Genomic DNA, 17,409 nt, shown 5'->3' with positions numbered 1-17,409 from the left:
AAGAGAAAGTACTCTGTAATTAATGCTAGGGGACCTAATTTGCTTTAAACTGATCTTTCTCATCTTAAACAGTCTGCTTTTTTTTTTCTTTTTCTTTTTTCTTTTTTTTTTTCCATCCATTTCCACTTCATGTATCATTGCTGGCCTGACAGTTTATGATGCTGGTTGGTGGCGCTTTGTTTGTTTGTTTGTTTGTTGTTGTTGTTTGTTTATTTGCTATTGTTCTTTTTCCTTTTTTTGTTTTTGTTGGACTGGGTTTCTTTTCGGAGGACGAAGGTGGATGGGGGGGTCTGGTTTTTCCTTGGAGCGAAAAGATTGAAATGGGCGTGGTTTAACTTTGCTGGGTCATCAGTAATTCCAGGAAAATGGTGATCGCGGAAATTTGGAATTCTGGATTCATGAAAGACGATGCATGTGTGCATGAACGTTTTCAAACAATGCTGTGAATCTGTTGCTGTTGTGTTTTGTTGTTTTGTTTTGTTTTTTGGGAGGGGGGGGGTTGTTGTTGTTGTTGCTGGTTGATTGGATGGCTGGTAGGTTGACTGACTGACTGACTGACTGGTTGAATGATTGATTGATTGATTGTGGTCCTCACGCATGACGTGGCATGACATGGCTGAAACCTATCGATGTTCACGTAAGGAGTCAGCCCAACTTCTCCCTGAACTGAACCAATTGAACACGTGATGTAAACTGATGACAATGAACTGTTGCATCATGTATGTGTGTATATACACCCCAGCCTACGTCAAGGTGGGCGGACTGGAGGCCCTGTATTTCAAGTACATGCATGCTGTGCCCTCCGCCACCGCCACCACCTTGGCCCCCAACCACACCCTCACCCCCACCTTTCCCGCCAACTTCAGCAACTACAGTGACGTCATCATCAGCCCCAGCACGTGCGGTCTGCCACGTCACGATGCCTTCCACGTCTTCCGCGACCCCGTGCACTCTGACCTCCCGTGGCCAGGGGTCATGGTCAGGGCCACGCTGGCCTCGCTGTGGTACTGGTGCGCTGACCAGGTGAGCGAAGGGGGTGGGGGTGGGTGGAGGTGTGTGTGTGTGTGGTTGTTTTTTTTTTTTTTTTAAATCTATATATTTATATGTGTGCATATGTCTATATAGAGAGAGACAGAGACAGACAGGCTGGCAGACAGACACAGAGAGAGACAGAGACAGAGACAGAGAGACGAGAAGAGAAAAAAAAACAGATGAAAGAAAATGAAGTAAAGTGAAGAAGAGAACAAATAGTCAAAAATGAATGAATGAATGAATGGCTTGATTGATTGACTCATTCATTCATTCATGTTCGCGACTTAAATGTGTAGACTGAGCAATCCAAAAGTAGACATCGGATATCGGGGCATCGTACAGGGTAAGGCCGGTGCCATTGCTGAACATGATAGTTTTCCGTATACGTGTGTCTTCACACACACACACACACACACAAAGTAAATCATCCAGCCGCCTTATTTTTTTTCCCCATTCTTTTTTTTTTTTCAGGTGATCGTTCAGAGGGCGCTAGCAGCGCGCAGCATGGCGCATGCGCAGGCCGCTACTTTGTTGGCGGGGTTTCTGAAATTGACACCTCTGTTCCTCATCATCATTCCCGGCATGATCAGCCGTGTGCTTTACCCAGGTATTTCATATTTCTATTGTCGTTTGTGGGGGTCTTTGTTTGTTTTTGTTGGTTGGTTGATTGGTTGGTTTATTGTTGTTTTTTTGTTTGTCAGTTTTTTGTACGTTTGTTTTGTTGTTGTTGGTATTTTTGTTGTTGTTGTTTGTTTTGTTGTTTTTAATGACAACAACAGAAAGAAAGAAAGGATGGAAAGAGGGAAATGGGAAGGAGAAAAACTGAGGAATTTTGGAAGGAAGGAGGAAAGAGACTCCAAAAAAAAAGGGGGAAGGAATTAATAACTGGAAAGTATATACAGGAAGAAGGAAGGAGGGAAAGAAGTTTGTAACTCGGTGATGTAGAGGGTGGAAGGGAAAAATACTATTATTATTCCTTTGGTCTATCATTAGAATAATGACACTTTTCGTCATTAATTACTACGTGCGTGCTCTGTCAGATCCGAATAATCATCCATGTTTATGATAATCAAGTGAAGAATGATCATGATCATGATTATATGTGATGATTATTATTATTATAATTATGATGATTTTCAACGACGACGACGACGACAGAAACTCATACTGATAGGCTTATAGTGATATTAACAAAAATTTAGTGGGAGATGAAATCAACGCCTTTTATTTTTACGCATAACGTTTTCCTGTTAAACACACGCCAAATAACCAGCTGCTGTGCAAAGAACCGTATCCTATCAAATCTGCTCCATGTATATCCCTTTCGCTACGGTGCCATCTGCTGCAGAGCTGCTCATCGCTACAATTACAGCCATTTCTACTGCCCGACAAAGAAAGTGCCACTCCTGCGGCAGTGATTATGATTGACTATCTGCTGTAGATCTGCTCATTGCTACAATTACTACCATTCCTGCTGCTGGACAAAGAAAGTACGCCCACCACTCCTGCTGCAGCGAATATGATTGACTATGACTAGACGTATATAGTCCTTACTGGTTCTGCAAACTGCTGATGCAGAAAACAATGTTTGGATGTGATTAGTCTACCGGTACTGTTCCTGCATGACAGACAGCAGGATCCCGAAGATGCTCTTGTATGGCCAGCTGAAGGAAGGCCACCTTGAACTTGGAAGACCCTACAAGCACTTCAAGGACACCTTGAAGACAAACCTCAAAGCCTGTGACATAGACATCGCTTCCTGGGAAACTGATGTCCTTGACCGCTCTCGCTGGAGGATGCTGTGCTCTAGTGGCATGAAGACGTTTGAAAACAAGAGAACGCTGGCCATTAACCCTTTCGCTGCCAGGAAAATAAAATTTAAGTGAAATCTATTTGCCAGGGTTTTTTTCCACAAAAAATGGGTATAAATTTTCAAAAAATTCTGTGCTCTTTGTTATTGGAGAAAGACCCATAAAAGTATATATTTTCTGAAAGTGAAATGAATAAAGAATACAAAACACATGATGTTTTCCCATTTTATGTATTTTTTAATGACATGCTGCTTTGAAATCAGTGTTTTTTGTCACATTTTCAACTTGTTCATTACAAACATTAGGTAATTTGCACTAAAATATATTTTCTGGACAAATGGATATTTGCACACACAAAATCATACTAGAACCACAATATAAAACAAGAGAGGAAAGGCCTTCAAGATTCACTTGTGATACACTTTGAAAAATATATATAATCGTTAAAATGTGTTCTGTATTTGTTATTATAAAGCTTCGGGTTAAACCCTAAAGCAGTGGTGGCCCCATGATCCTGGATCCTGCTGGTGGTGTCCTGCTCAGCTCTGGTTATGACCCCAGTCATGGCGCTGTACCTCGATGGTCTGCCTGAAAACAAGGAAAATCAAGGCATTCGCGCCGCAGTTATTTGTTCTTCACAATCCACACACACACACACACACACACACACACACACACACACACAGCATCCATACTGTGCAGTGTGTTAGGGTTAGGAAGGGTTAGGGTTAAGCTCAACACCATGCTGAACGCGGTGCACACATCCACTCAGGGCAACCATCCAGGGAGAGACAGACAAATGGACGGACACACACGCGCACACGCACACACACTGGGACAGACAAGACAGAAAGATAATGGAGAGATAAGGGAGGGTCAACTTAGCTTTTTCAGAGGCCTCTTGAAGTCCTGCGGCATGCTTGTTGACGTCACAGATCCCTGATAACATGACCACATACAAATGGTCAGATACATTTAAGACAGTCTGTCAATCAAAGTATTTAAACATGGTGTCAGGGCTTTCTGGGATCTTGGGAAAGGGAGAGGGTGTTTTTTTTTTCAAATAAAAACATATCAAATGAAGCCAATGGTTGAGTTTACAAAACAAGTTATGCTAAAACATTATTTAGTACACAGTGCTGCATATTGGATCATTTTGACAACTAGTGCATCATTTTTATAAATGTCTTCTAGTAACAGTTGGCGTTTATCATTGCATTTGCTAGCATTCATTATTAACATTTCCTGACATATTTGTTTTCTCTAGAGACATCGTTCACTTTTGATTTTCATCCCACAGAGGTTGCAAGCATCACTAAATTGCAAATGTCTCCATCACACCAGTTGCATTCCATGGCGAACTGGTCACTAACATAGCTCAGTAAGGAGTTCACAGGTCCGTATCACTGTCCTTAGCACCCATTTCTGTATTTGGCGACTTATTTCTTGCTGTTCATCATCAGGAAGTGCCATGGCAGAATCACGACATTTCCTTCTGATTCAGCGTTTTAAGAATGTAAGTATGCATGTTGTTTCTTTTTTTTTTTTTAATGGATTACAGACACTTGTATCACGAGTTCCTGTTGGCTACCTGCCAGAAATTTTATGTCATCTGCAGAGCCTATGTTTGTGCTAGTTCTTCCCATGCTGACTGATATAATTTTCAAGTGAGTCAAAGCTATGTTACACTTCCTGAAATCCACATCATTTCTGGTTTAAAGTATAGTCTCATTTAGATAGTAATGCCTCACCTGTCGGCGTCGGAGGCTCCATCTGTCTCGAACCCACTGGCAGCGGCGGTGTCGTGTCGACGACCTCTGTCCCTCTGGACATAAATTTTTTCATCCGTAACATTTGACACATACTTCATTTCAATAGTTAAACCCACTTAATTTCGTTTTTGACAGTTTCAAGGAAAAACCTGCCAAAAATTATACCTATCAATATTACTTCACAATTTAATTCCTTTTATTTTGCCAAGATAAATATCCATTGGTTTAAAAAATCTTACATAAAAATTCTAAACATTTTCAACTTTTCTGTAATCTCCCACAATTCTATTCCATATATAGAATCTGCCAAAGCTGGGTCAAAATCCTCAAATTTTGTTTACAAAAGATTCAGGTCATGCTTTATCCCAGTTTCATTTTCTAAATTAGTCACACACTTGTACAATGAGTTCTTGCTCACTGCCTGCCAGACATTTAAGGTCATCTGCAAAGTGTGTGTTTGTGGTGGTGGTTCTTCCAATGCTGACTGCTCGTGAGTCACTCAAGTTAGTCAAAGCTATCTTACACTTACTGAAATCCACATGATTTTTAGTCAAAGTACAGTCCAATTTTGATAGGAATATCTCACCTGTCGGTGTCGGTGGCCCCATCTGTCTGGAACCGGCTGTGGCGTCCTGGGTGCTGGCATTGGCAGCGTCCTCCCCGATGCTGGTGTAGGCGTCCTCTGTCCCCCTCGACATACATTTTTTCGTCAGTAACATTTATGACTGATAAATTTCAATAGTTAAACGCTCTTACTTTCAGTTTTTGACAGTTTTAAGGAGAAAAGAGCCAAAAATGACACCTATAATTACCTAACATTTCAACTTCTTTTATTTTACAAAAATAAATATGCGTAGTTTGAAAAAATCTGAAAACTGATTAATCTGCTTTGATTCTTTGGGATTTAAATTCCTAACATTTTCATCTACATTGTAATCTCCCACCATTCTCTTCCATTTTTAGAATCCACAAAAGGTAACACAAAATCCTAGAAATTTGTTTACAAAAGATTCAGGTGATGTTTTAACCAAGTTTCAGTTTTTAAGTAATTTACCGATATTTAAATGATGTGTTCTTGCTCACTGCGTGCCAGACATTTTAGGTCATCTGCAAAGCCTGTCTTTGTGGTGGTTCTTCCAATGCTGACTGCTGACATGATCTTCAAATGAGTCAATCAAAGCTATGTTACACTTCCTGAAATCCACATGATTTCTAGTTTAAGTACAGTCTGACTTTGATAGGAATATCTCACATGTCGCCGTCGGTGGCTCCATCTTTCTCGAACTGACTGGCAGTGGCGTCCTGGGTGCTGGCATCGGCAGCATCCTCCCCGGTGCTGGCATTGGCGTCCTCTGTCTGGACATATATTTTTTCATCAGTAACATTTATGACTGATAATTAATTTACTTTCACTTTTTGACAGTTTCAGGAATATTCTATGAATATCTATCAATTCAACTTCTTTTATTTTACAAAAATTAATGAACATGCGTAGTTTGAAAAAATCTGAAAACCGACTGATCTGCTTTGATACTTTTGGATTCAAATTCTTAACATTTTCATCTCCATTATTATTTCCCACAATTCTATTCCATTTTTTAAAATCCACCAAAGATAACACAAAATCCTCAAAATTTGTTGACAAAAGATTCACATAATGCTTGATCGAAGTTTCATTTTCTAAATTAGTTAGACACTTGTACGATGAGTTCTTGCTCACTGCTTGCCAAGCATTTAAGGTCATCTGCAAAGCCTGTCTTTGCGGCGGTGGTTCTTCTAATGCCCACTGCTGACATGATCTTCAAGTGAATCAGTCAAAGCTAGGTTACACTTGCTGAAATCCACTCGATTTTTAGTCGAGTACAGTCTGATTTTGATAGGAATACCTCACCTGTTGGTGTCGGTGGCCCCATCTGTCAGGAACCCACTGGAAGCGGCGTCCTGGGCGCTTGCATCAGCAGCGTCTTCCCTGATGCCGATGTAGGTATCCTCTGTCCCCCTAGACATATATTTTTTCGTCAGTAACATTTATGAGTGATAATTTTAATACTTAAACGCGCTTACTTTCAGTTTTTGACAGTTTTAAGGAAAAAAGAGCCAAAAATTACACCTATAATTATCTAACAATTCAACTCCTTTTATTTTACCAAAATAAATAGGTGTAGTTTGAAAAAATCTGAAAACTGATTAATCTGCTTTGATTCTTTTGGATTTAAATCCTATCATTTTCATTAACATTGTTATCTCCCAGCATTCTATTCCATTTTACAGAATCCACCAAAGTTGTCAAAAAATCCTAAAACAAATTTGTTCACAAAATATTCAGGTCATGCTTTATCCAAATTTCATCTTCTAAATTAGTTAACACACACTTGTATGATGAATTCTTGCTCACTGCCTGCCAGACATTTAAGGTCATCTGCAAAGCCAGTGTTTGTGGTGGTGGTTTTTCCAATGCTGACTGCTGACATGATCTTCAAGTGAGTCAGCCAAAGCTATGTTACACTTCCAGAAATCCACATGATTTCTAGTTTTAAGTACAGTCTGATTTTGACAGGAATATCTCACCTGTCAGCGTCGGTGGCTCCATCTGTCTGGAACCCACTGGCAGTGGTAGCGTCCTCCCCAGTGCTGGCGTTGGCACCCTCTGTCCCCCTGGACATATATTTTTTTGTCATTGACACTTATGATAGATACTTATTTTAATAGTAACACAATTTCGCTTAAATTTCAGTAAATGTACAAGAAAACCCATTTTTCCAGTACGTTTGATGTTTTATGGTCAGGAATGTGTGAGTGTATGTTCCGAAAGTGTGTTGTTTTTAAAATATACATTACCAAGGATAACACAAAAACTGGAAACATCACAACATAATGCTGTCACTTCACTGCCAAGGCTATGAGGGGGAAAAAATGCCAAAAATCTTTGAGATACCCCTATAAATGAATGAGCAGTGAAAACTTTGGTGAACCCACCCCAAAAAAGCTAAAATTAGGCCTGGCACACAGCAATCCAAAAAGGAAATTTTCTATCTGGCAGAAATGTCAGACCCCTGCCAGAGTCTGTACTAGTTGGGTCACGGTTAAGTATGTGTAATTAAAAGGGTTATTTACTGTGGCAGTGAAGGGGTTAAGTACAGTCTGATTTTGATAGGAGTGCCTTACTGTCTTGTCTGTCTTTACATCTAGTCAAGGCACAAGACCTGATTTTGACAGCAGTCCCTCACCCTGAAGTAGTGGTGGCCCCATGTTCCTGGATCCCGCAGGTGGTGTCCTGCTCAGCCCCGGTGTTTCTCAAGTCGTGGCGCTGTCCTCAGTGGGCTGCCTGAAAACTAGGAAACTCAGGGCATTCGTGCCACACTTATTTGTTCTTCACAATCCACACACACACACACACACTGCATCCATACTGTGCAGTGTGTTAGGGTTAGGAAGGGTTAGGCTCAACACCATGCTGAACTCGGTGCACACATCCACTCAGGGCAACCATCCAGGGACAGAGACAAATGGACGGACACACACACACACGCACACACACACACATGCACATGGACAGACAAGACAAGACAGAGACAGAGAGAATGGAGAGACAAGGGGGGAAGGGTTGACTTAGCTTTTTCAGAGGCCTCATGAAGTCCCTTGTTCATGTCACAGATCCCTGATAACATGCCCACATACAAATGGTCAAATACATTTAAGACTGTCAAATTATTTAAACATGAATGGTGTCAGGGCTTTCTGGGATCTTGGGAAAGGGAGAGGGGCTTTTTGCAAGCAAAAATATATCAAATAAAGCCAATGGTTGAGCTTACAAAACAATAGTTATGCTAAAACATTATTGGTATATAGTGCTGCATATTGGATCATTTTGACAACTAGTGCATCATTTTTATAAATGTCTTCTAGTAACAGTTGGCGTTTATCATTGCATTTGCTAGCATTCATTATTAACATTTCCTGACATATTTGTTTTCTCTAGAGACATCGTTCACTTTTGATTTTCATCCCACAGAGGTTGAAAGCATCACTAAATTGCAAATGTCTCCATCACACCAGTTGCATTCCATGGCGAACTGGTCACTAACATAGCTCAGTAAGGAGTTCACAGGTCCGTATCACTGTCCTTAGCACCCATTTCTGTATTTGGCGAATTATTTCTTGCTGTTCATCATCAGGAAGTGCCATGGCAGAATCACGACATTTCCTTCTGATTCAGCGTTTTAAGAATGTAAGTATGCATGTTGTTTCTTTTTTTTTTTTTTTAATGGATTACAGACACTTGTATCACGAGTTCCTGTTGGCTACCTGCCAGAAATTTTATGTCATCTGCAGAGCCTATGTTTGTGCTAGTTCTTCCCATGCTGACTGATATAATTTTCAAGTGAGTCAAAGCTATGTTACACTTCCTGAAATCCACATCATTTCTGGTTTAAAGTATAGTCTCATTTAGATAGTAATGCCTCACCTGTCAGCGTCGGAGGCTCCATCTGTCTCGAACCCACTGGCAGTGGCGGTGTCGTGTCGACGACCTCTGTCCCTCTGGACATAAATTTTTTCATCCGTAACATTTGACACATACTTCATTTCAATAGTTAAACCCACTTAATTTCGTTTTTGACAGTTTCAAGGAAAAACCTGCCAAAAATTATACCTATCAATATTACTTCACAATTTAATTCCTTTTATTTTGCCAAGAAAAATATCCATTGGTTTAAAAAATCTTACATAAAAACTCTAAACATTTTCAACTTTTCTGTAATCTCCCACAATCCTATTCCATATATTGAATCTGCCAAAGCTGGGTCAAAATCCTCAATTTTGTTTACAAAAGATTCAGGTCATGCTTTATCCCAGTTTCATTTTCTAAATTAGTCACACACTTGTACAATGAGTTCTTGCTCACTGCCTGCCAGACATTTAAGGTCATCTGCAAAGTGTGTGTTTGTGGTGGTGGTTCTTCCAATGCTGACTGCTCGTGAGTCACTCAAGTTAGTCAAAGCTATCTTACACTTACTGAAATCCACATGATTTTTAGTCAAAGTACAGTCCAGTTTTGATAGGAATATCTCACCTGTCGGTGTCGGTGGCCCCATCTGTCTGGAACCGGCTGTGGCGTCCTGGGTGCTGGCATTGGCAGCGTCCTCCCCGATGCTGGTGTAGGCGTCCTCTGTCCCCCTCGACATACATTTTTTCATCAGTAACATTTATGACTGATAAATTTCAATAGTTAAACGCTCTTACTTTCAGTTTTTGACAGTTTTAAGGAGAAAAGAGCAAAAAATGACACCTATAATTACCTAACACTTCAACTTCTTTTATTTTACAAAAATAAATATGCGTAGTTTGAAAAAATCTGAAAACTGATTAATCTGCTTTGATTCTTTGGGATTTAAATTCCTAACATTTTCATCTACATTATAATCTCCCACCATTCTCTTCCATTTTTAGAATCCACAAAAGGTAACACAAAATCCTAGAAATTTGTTTACAAAAGATTCAGGTGATGTTTTAACCAAGTTTCAGTTTTTAAGTAATTTACCGATATTTAAATGATGTGTTCTTGCTCACTGCGTGCCAGACATTTTAGGTCATCTGCAAAGCCTGTCTTTGTGGTGGTTCTTCCAATGCTGACTGCTGACATGATCTTCAAATGAGTCAATCAAAGCCATGTTACACTTCCTGAAATCCACATGATTTCTAGTTTAAGTACAGTCTGACTTTGATAGGAATATCTCACATGTCGCCGTCGGTGGCTCCATCTTTCTCGAACTGACTGGCAGTGGCGTCCTGGGTGCTGGCATCGGCAGCATCCTCCCCAGTGCTGGCATTGGCGTCCTCTGTCTGGACATATATTTTTTCATCAGTAACATTTATGACTGATAATTAATTTCCTTTCACTTTTTGACAGTTTCAGGAATATTCTATGAATATCTATCAATTCAACTTCTTTTATTTTACAAAAATTAATGAACATGCGTAGTTTGAAAAAATCTGAAAACCGACTGATCTGCTTTGATATTTTTGGATTCAAATTCTTAACATTTTCATCTCCATTATTATTTCCCACAATTCTATTCCATTTTTTAAAATCCACCAAAGATAACACAAAATCCTCAAAATTTGTTGACAAAAGATTCACATAATGCTTGATCGAAGTTTCATTTTCTAAATTAGTTACACACTTGTACGATGAGTTCTTGCTCACTGCTTGCCAAGCATTTAAGGTCATCTGCAAAGCCTGTCTTTGCGGCGGTGGTTCTTCTAATGCCCACTGCTGACATGATCTTCAAGTGAATCAGTCAAAGTTAGGTTACACTTGCTGAAATCCACTCGATTTTTAGTCGAGTACAGTCTGATTTTGATAGGAATACCTCACCTGTTGGTGTCGGTGGCCCCATCTGTCAGGAACCCACTGGAAGCGGCGTCCTGGGCGCTTGCATCAGCAGCGTCTTCCCTGATGCCGATGTAGGTATCCTCTGTCCCACTAGACATATATTTTTTCGTCAGTAACATTTATGAGTGATAATTTTAATACTTAAACGCGCTTACTTTCAGTTTTTGACAGTTTTAAGGAAAAAAGAGCCAAAAATTACACCTATAATTATCTAACAATTCAACTCCTTTTATTTTACCAAAATAAATAGGTGTAGTTTGAAAAAATCTGAAAACTGATTAATCTGCTTTGATTCTTTTGGATTTAAATCCTATCATTTTCATTAACATTGTTATCTCCCAGCATTCTATTCCATTTTACAGAATCCACCAAAGTTGTCAAAAAATCCTAAAACAAATTTGTTCACAAAATATTCAGGTCATGCTTTATCCAAATTTCATCTTCTAAATTAGTTAACACACACTTGTATGATGAATTCTTGCTCACTGCCTGCCAGACATTTAAGGTCATCTGCAAAGCCAGTGTTTGTGGTGGTGGTTTTTCCAATGCTGACTGCTGACATGATCTTCAAGTGAGTCAGCCAAAGCTATGTTACACTTCCAGAAATCCACATGATTTCTAGTTTTAAGTACAGTCTGATTTTGACAGGAATATCTCACCTGTCAGCGTCGGTGGCTCCATCTGTCTGGAACCCACTGGCAGTGGTAGCGTCCTCCCCAGTGCTGGCGTTGGCACCCTCTGTCCCCCTGGACATATATTTTTTTGTCATTGACACTTATGATAGATACTTATTTTAATAGTAACACAATTTCGCTTAAATTTCAGTAAATGTACAAGAAAACCCATTTTTCCAGTACGTTTGATGTTTTATGGTCAGGAATGTGTGAGTGTATGTTCCGAAAGTGTGTTGTTTTTAAAATATACATTACCAAGGATAACACAAAAACTGGAAACATCACAACATAATGCTGTCACTTCACTGCCAAGGCTATGAGGGGGAAAAAATGCCAAAAATCTTTGAGATACCCCTATAAATGAATGAGCAGTGAAAACTTTGGTGAACCCACCCCAAAAAAGCTAAAATTAGGCCTGGCACACAGCAATCCAAAAAGGAAATTTTCTATCTGGCAGAAATGTCAGACCCCTGCCAGAGTCTGTACTAGTTGGGTCACGGTTAAGTATGTGTAATTAAAAGGGTTATTTACTGTGGCAGTGAAGGGGTTAAGTACAGTCTGATTTTGATAGGAGTGCCTTACTGTCTTGTCTGTCTTTACATCTAGTCAAGGCACAAGACCTGATTTTGACAGCAGTCCCTCACCCTGAAGTAGTGGTGGCCCCATGTTCCTGGATCCCGCAGTGGTGTCCTGCTCAGCCCCGGTGTTTCTCAAGTCGTGGCGCTGTCCTCAGTGGGCTGCCTGAAAACTAGGAAACTCAGGGCATTCGTGCCACACTTATTTGTTCTTCACAATCCACACACACACACACACACTGCATCCATACTGTGCAGTGTGTTAGGGTTAGGAAGGGTTAGGCTCAACACCATGCTGAACTCGGTGCACACATCCACTCAGGGCAACCATCCAGGGACAGAGACAAATGGACGGACACACACACACACACACACACGCACACACACACACATGCACATGGACAGACAAGACAAGACAGAGACAGAGAGAATGGAGAGACAAGGGGGGAAGGGTTGACTTAGCTTTTTCAGAGGCCTCATGAAGTCCCTTGTTCATGTCACAGATCCCTGATAACATGCCCACATACAAATGGTCAAATACATTTAAGACTGTCAAATTATTTAAACATGAATGGTGTCAGGGCTTTCTGGGATCTTGGGAAAGGGAGAGGGGCTTTTTGCAAGCAAAAATATATCAAATAAAGCCAATGGTTCAGCTTACAAAACAATAGTTATGCTAAAACTTTATTGGTATATAGTGCTGCATATTGGATCATTTTGACAACTAGTGCATCATTTTTATAAATGTCTTCTAGTAACAGTTGGCGTTTATCATTGCATTTGCTAGCATTCATTATTAACATTTCCTGACATATTTGTTTTCTCTAGAGACATCGTTCACTTTTGATTTTCATCCCACAGAGGTTGCAAGCATCACTAAATTGCAAATGTCTCCATCACACCAGTTGCATTCCATGGCGAACTGGTCACTAACATAGCTCAGTAAGGAGTTCACAGGTCCGTATCACTGTCCTTAGCACCCATTTCTGTATTTGGCGACTTATTTCTTGCTGTTCATCATCAGGAAGTGCCATGGCAGAATCACGACATTTCCTTCTGATTCAGCGTTTTAAGAATGTAAGTATGCATGTTGTTTCTTCTTTTTTTTTTAATGGATTACAGACACTTGTATCACGAGTTCCTGTTGGCTACCTGCCAGAAATTTTATGTCATCTGCAGAGCCTATGTTTGTGCTAGTTCTTCCCATGCTGACTGATATAATTTTCAAGTGAGTCAAAGCTATGTTACACTTCCTGAAATCCACATCATTTCTGGTTTAAAGTATAGTCTCATTTAGATAGTAATGCCTCACCTGTCGGCGTCGGAGGCTCCATCTGTCTCGAACCCACTGGCAGCGGCGGTGTCGTGTCGACGACCTCTGTCCCTCTGGACATAAATTTTTTCATCCGTAACATTTGACACATACTTCATTTCAATAGTTAAACCCACTTAATTTCGTTTTTGACAGTTTCAAGGAAAAACCTGCCAAAAATTATACCTATCAATATTACTTCACAATTTAATTCCTTTTATTTTGCCAAGATAAATATCCATTGGTTTAAAAAATCTTACATAAAAATTCTAAACGTTTTCAACTTTTCTGTAATCTCCCACAATTCTATTCCATATATAGAATCTGCCAAAGCTGGGTCAAAATCCTCAAATTTTGTTTACAAAAGATTCAGGTCATGCTTTATCCCAGTTTCATTTTCTAAATTAGTCACACACTTGTACAATGAGTTCTTGCTCACTGCCTGCCAGACATTTAAGGTCATCTGCAAAGTGTGTGTTTGTGGTGGTGGTTCTTCCAATGCTGACTGCTCGTGAGTCACTCAAGTTAGTCAAAGCTATCTTACACTTACTGAAATCCACATGATTTTTAGTCAAAGTACAGTCCAGTTTTGATAGGAATATCTCACCTGTCGGTGTCGGTGGCCCCATCTGTCTGGAACCGGCTGTGGCGTCCTGGGTGCTGGCATTGGCAGCGTCCTCCCCGATGCTGGTGTAGGCGTCCTCTGTCCCCCTCGACATACATTTTTTCGTCAGTAACATTTATGACTGATAAATTTCAATAGTTAAACGCTCTTACTTTCAGTTTTTGACAGTTTTAAGGAGAAAAGAGCCAAAAATGACACCTATAATTACCTAACATTTCAACTTCTTTTATTTTACAAAAATAAATATGCGTAGTTTGAAAAAATCTGAAAACTGATTAATCTGCTTTGATTCTTTGGGATTTAAATTCCTAACATTTTCATCTACATTGTAATCTCCCACCATTCTCTTCCATTTTTAGAATCCACAAAAGGTAACACAAAATCCTAGAAATTTGTTTACAAAAGATTCAGGTGATGTTTTAACCAAGTTTCAGTTTTTAAGTAATTTACCGATATTTAAATGATGTGTTCTTGCTCACTGCGTGCCAGACATTTTAGGTCATCTGCAAAGCCTGTCTTTGTGGTGGTTCTTCCAATGCTGACTGCTGACATGATCTTCAAATGAGTCAATCAAAGCTATGTTACACTTCCTGAAATCCACATGATTTCTAGTTTAAGTACAGTCTGACTTTGATAGGAATATCTCACATGTCGCCGTCGGTGGCTCCATCTTTCTCGAACTGACTGGCAGTGGCGTCCTGGGTGCTGGCATCGGCAGCACCCTCCCCGGTGCTGGCATTGGCGTCCTCTGTCTGGACATATATTTTTTCATCAGTAACATTTATGACTGATAATTAATTTACTTTCACTTTTTGACAGTTTCAGGAATATTCTATGAATATCTATCAATTCAACTTCTTTTATTTTACAAAAATTAATGAACATGCGTAGTTTGAAAAAATCTGAAAACCGACTGATCTGCTTTGATACTTTTGGATTCAAATTCTTAACATTTTCATCTCCATTATTATTTCCCACAATTCTATTCCATTTTTTAAAATCCACCAAAGATAACACAAAATCCTCAAAATTTGTTGACAAAAGATTCACATAATGCTTGATCGAAGTTTCATTTTCTAAATTAGTTAGACACTTGTACGATGAGTTCTTGCTCACTGCTTGCCAAGCATTTAAGGTCATCTGCAAAGCCTGTCTTTGCGGCGGTGGTTCTTCTAATGCCCACTGCTGACATGATCTTCAAGTGAATCAGTCAAAGCTAGGTTACACTTGCTGAAATCCACTCGATTTTTAGTCGAGTACAGTCTGATTTTGATAGGAATACCTCACCTGTTGGTGTCGGTGGCCCCATCTGTCAGGAACCCACTGGAAGCGGCGTCCTGGGCGCTTGCATCAGCAGCGTCTTCCCTGATGCCGATGTAGGTATCCTCTGTCCCCCTAGACATATATTTTTTCGTCAGTAACATTTATGAGTGATAATTTTAATACTTAAACGCGCTTACTTTCAGTTTTTGACAGTTTTAAGGAAAAAAGAGCCAAAAATTACACCTATAATTATCTAACAATTCAACTCCTTTTATTTTACCAAAATAAATAGGTGTAGTTTGAAAAAATCTGAAAACTGATTAATCTGCTTTGATTCTTTTGGATTTAAATCCTATCATTTTCATTAACATTGTAATCTCCCAGCATTCTATTCCATTTTACAGAATCCACCAAAGTTGTCAAAAAATCCTAAAACAAATTTGTTCACAAAATATTCAGGTCATGCTTTATCCAAATTTCATTTTCTAAATTAGTTAACACACACTTGTATGATGAATTCTTGCTCACTGCCTGCCAGACATTTAAGGTCATCTGCAAAGCCAGTGTTTGTGGTGGTGGTTTTTCCAATGCTGACTGCTGACATGATCTTCAAGTGAGTCAGCCAAAGCTATGTTACACTTCCAGAAATCCACATGATTTCTAGTTTTAAGTACAGTCTGATTTTGACAGGAATATCTCACCTGTCAGCGTCGGTGGCTCCATCTGTCTGGAACCCACTGGCAGTGGTAGCGTCCTCCCCAGTGCTGGCGTTGGCACCCTCTGTCCCCCTGGACATATATTTTTTTGTCATTGACACTTATGATAGATACTTATTTTAATAGTAACACAATTTCGCTTAAATTTCAGTAAATGTACAAGAAAACCCATTTTTCCAGTACGTTTGATGTTTTATGGTCAGGAATGTGTGAGTGTATGTTCCGAAAGTGTGTTGTTTTTAAAATATACATTACCAAGGATAACACAAAAACTGGAAACATCACAACATAATGCTGTCACTTCACTGCCAAGGCTATGAGGGGGAAAAAATGCCAAAAATCTTTGAGATACCCCTATAAATGAATGAGCAGTGAAAACTTTGGTGAACCCACCCCAAAAAAGCTAAAATTAGGCCTGGCACACAGCAATCCAAAAAGGAAATTTTCTATCTGGCAGAAATGTCAGACCCCTGCCAGAGTCTGTACTAGTTGGGTCACGGTTAAGTATGTGTAATTAAAAGGGTTATTTACTGTGGCAGTGAAGGGGTTAAGTACAGTCTGATTTTGATAGGAGTGCCTTACTGTCTTGTCTGTCTTTACATCTAGTCAAGGCACAAGACCTGATTTTGACAGCAGTCCCTCACCCTGAAGTAGTGGTGGCCCCATGTTCCTGGATCCCGCAGGTGGTGTCCTGCTCAGCCCCGGTGTTTCTCAAGTCGTGGCGCTGTCCTCAGTGGGCTGCCTGAAAACTAGGAAACTCAGGGCATTCGTGCCACACTTATTTGTTCTTCACAATCCACACACACACACACACACTGCATCCATACTGTGCAGTGTGTTAGGGTTAGGAAGGGTTAGGCTCAACACCATGCTGAACTCGGTGCACACATCCACTCAGGGCAACCATCCAGGGACAGAGACAAATGGACGGACACACACACACACACACACACGCACACACACACACATGCACATGGACAGACAAGACAAGACAGAGACAGAGAGAATGGAGAGACAAGGGGGGAAGGGTTGACTTAGCTTTTTCAGAGGCCTCATGAAGTCCCTTGTTCATGTCACAGATCCCTGATAACATGCCCACATACAAATGGTCAAATACATTTAAGACTGTCAAATTATTTAAACATGAATGGTGTCAGGGCTTTCTGGGATCTTGGGAAAGGGAGAGGGGCTTTTTGCAAGCAAAAATATATCAAATAAAGCCAATGGTTGAGCTT

At 40.0% G+C, this 17,409-nt stretch overlaps 1 protein-coding gene across 1 annotated transcript in view; it reads left to right on the top strand.

The window, feature by feature from the left end:
• LOC143284234 (sodium/mannose cotransporter SLC5A10-like) overlaps positions 1 to 17,409 on the top strand; it is a 129,485-nt gene that overhangs the window by 9,729 nt on the left and 102,347 nt on the right. Inside the window, exons 8-9 of the mRNA XM_076590908.1 lie at positions 743 to 1,023; positions 1,504 to 1,639. Of these exons, the coding sequence (XP_076447023.1) occupies positions 743 to 1,023; positions 1,504 to 1,639 (417 nt within the window). The remainder of the gene's footprint in view (positions 1 to 742; positions 1,024 to 1,503; positions 1,640 to 17,409) is intronic.

The sequence above is a fragment of the Babylonia areolata genome, chromosome 7 (genome assembly GCF_041734735.1).
Source record: "Babylonia areolata isolate BAREFJ2019XMU chromosome 7, ASM4173473v1, whole genome shotgun sequence".
Lineage (NCBI taxonomy): Eukaryota > Metazoa > Mollusca > Gastropoda > Neogastropoda > Buccinidae > Babylonia > Babylonia areolata.
This window is presented reverse-complemented; position numbering and strand designations above follow the sequence as displayed.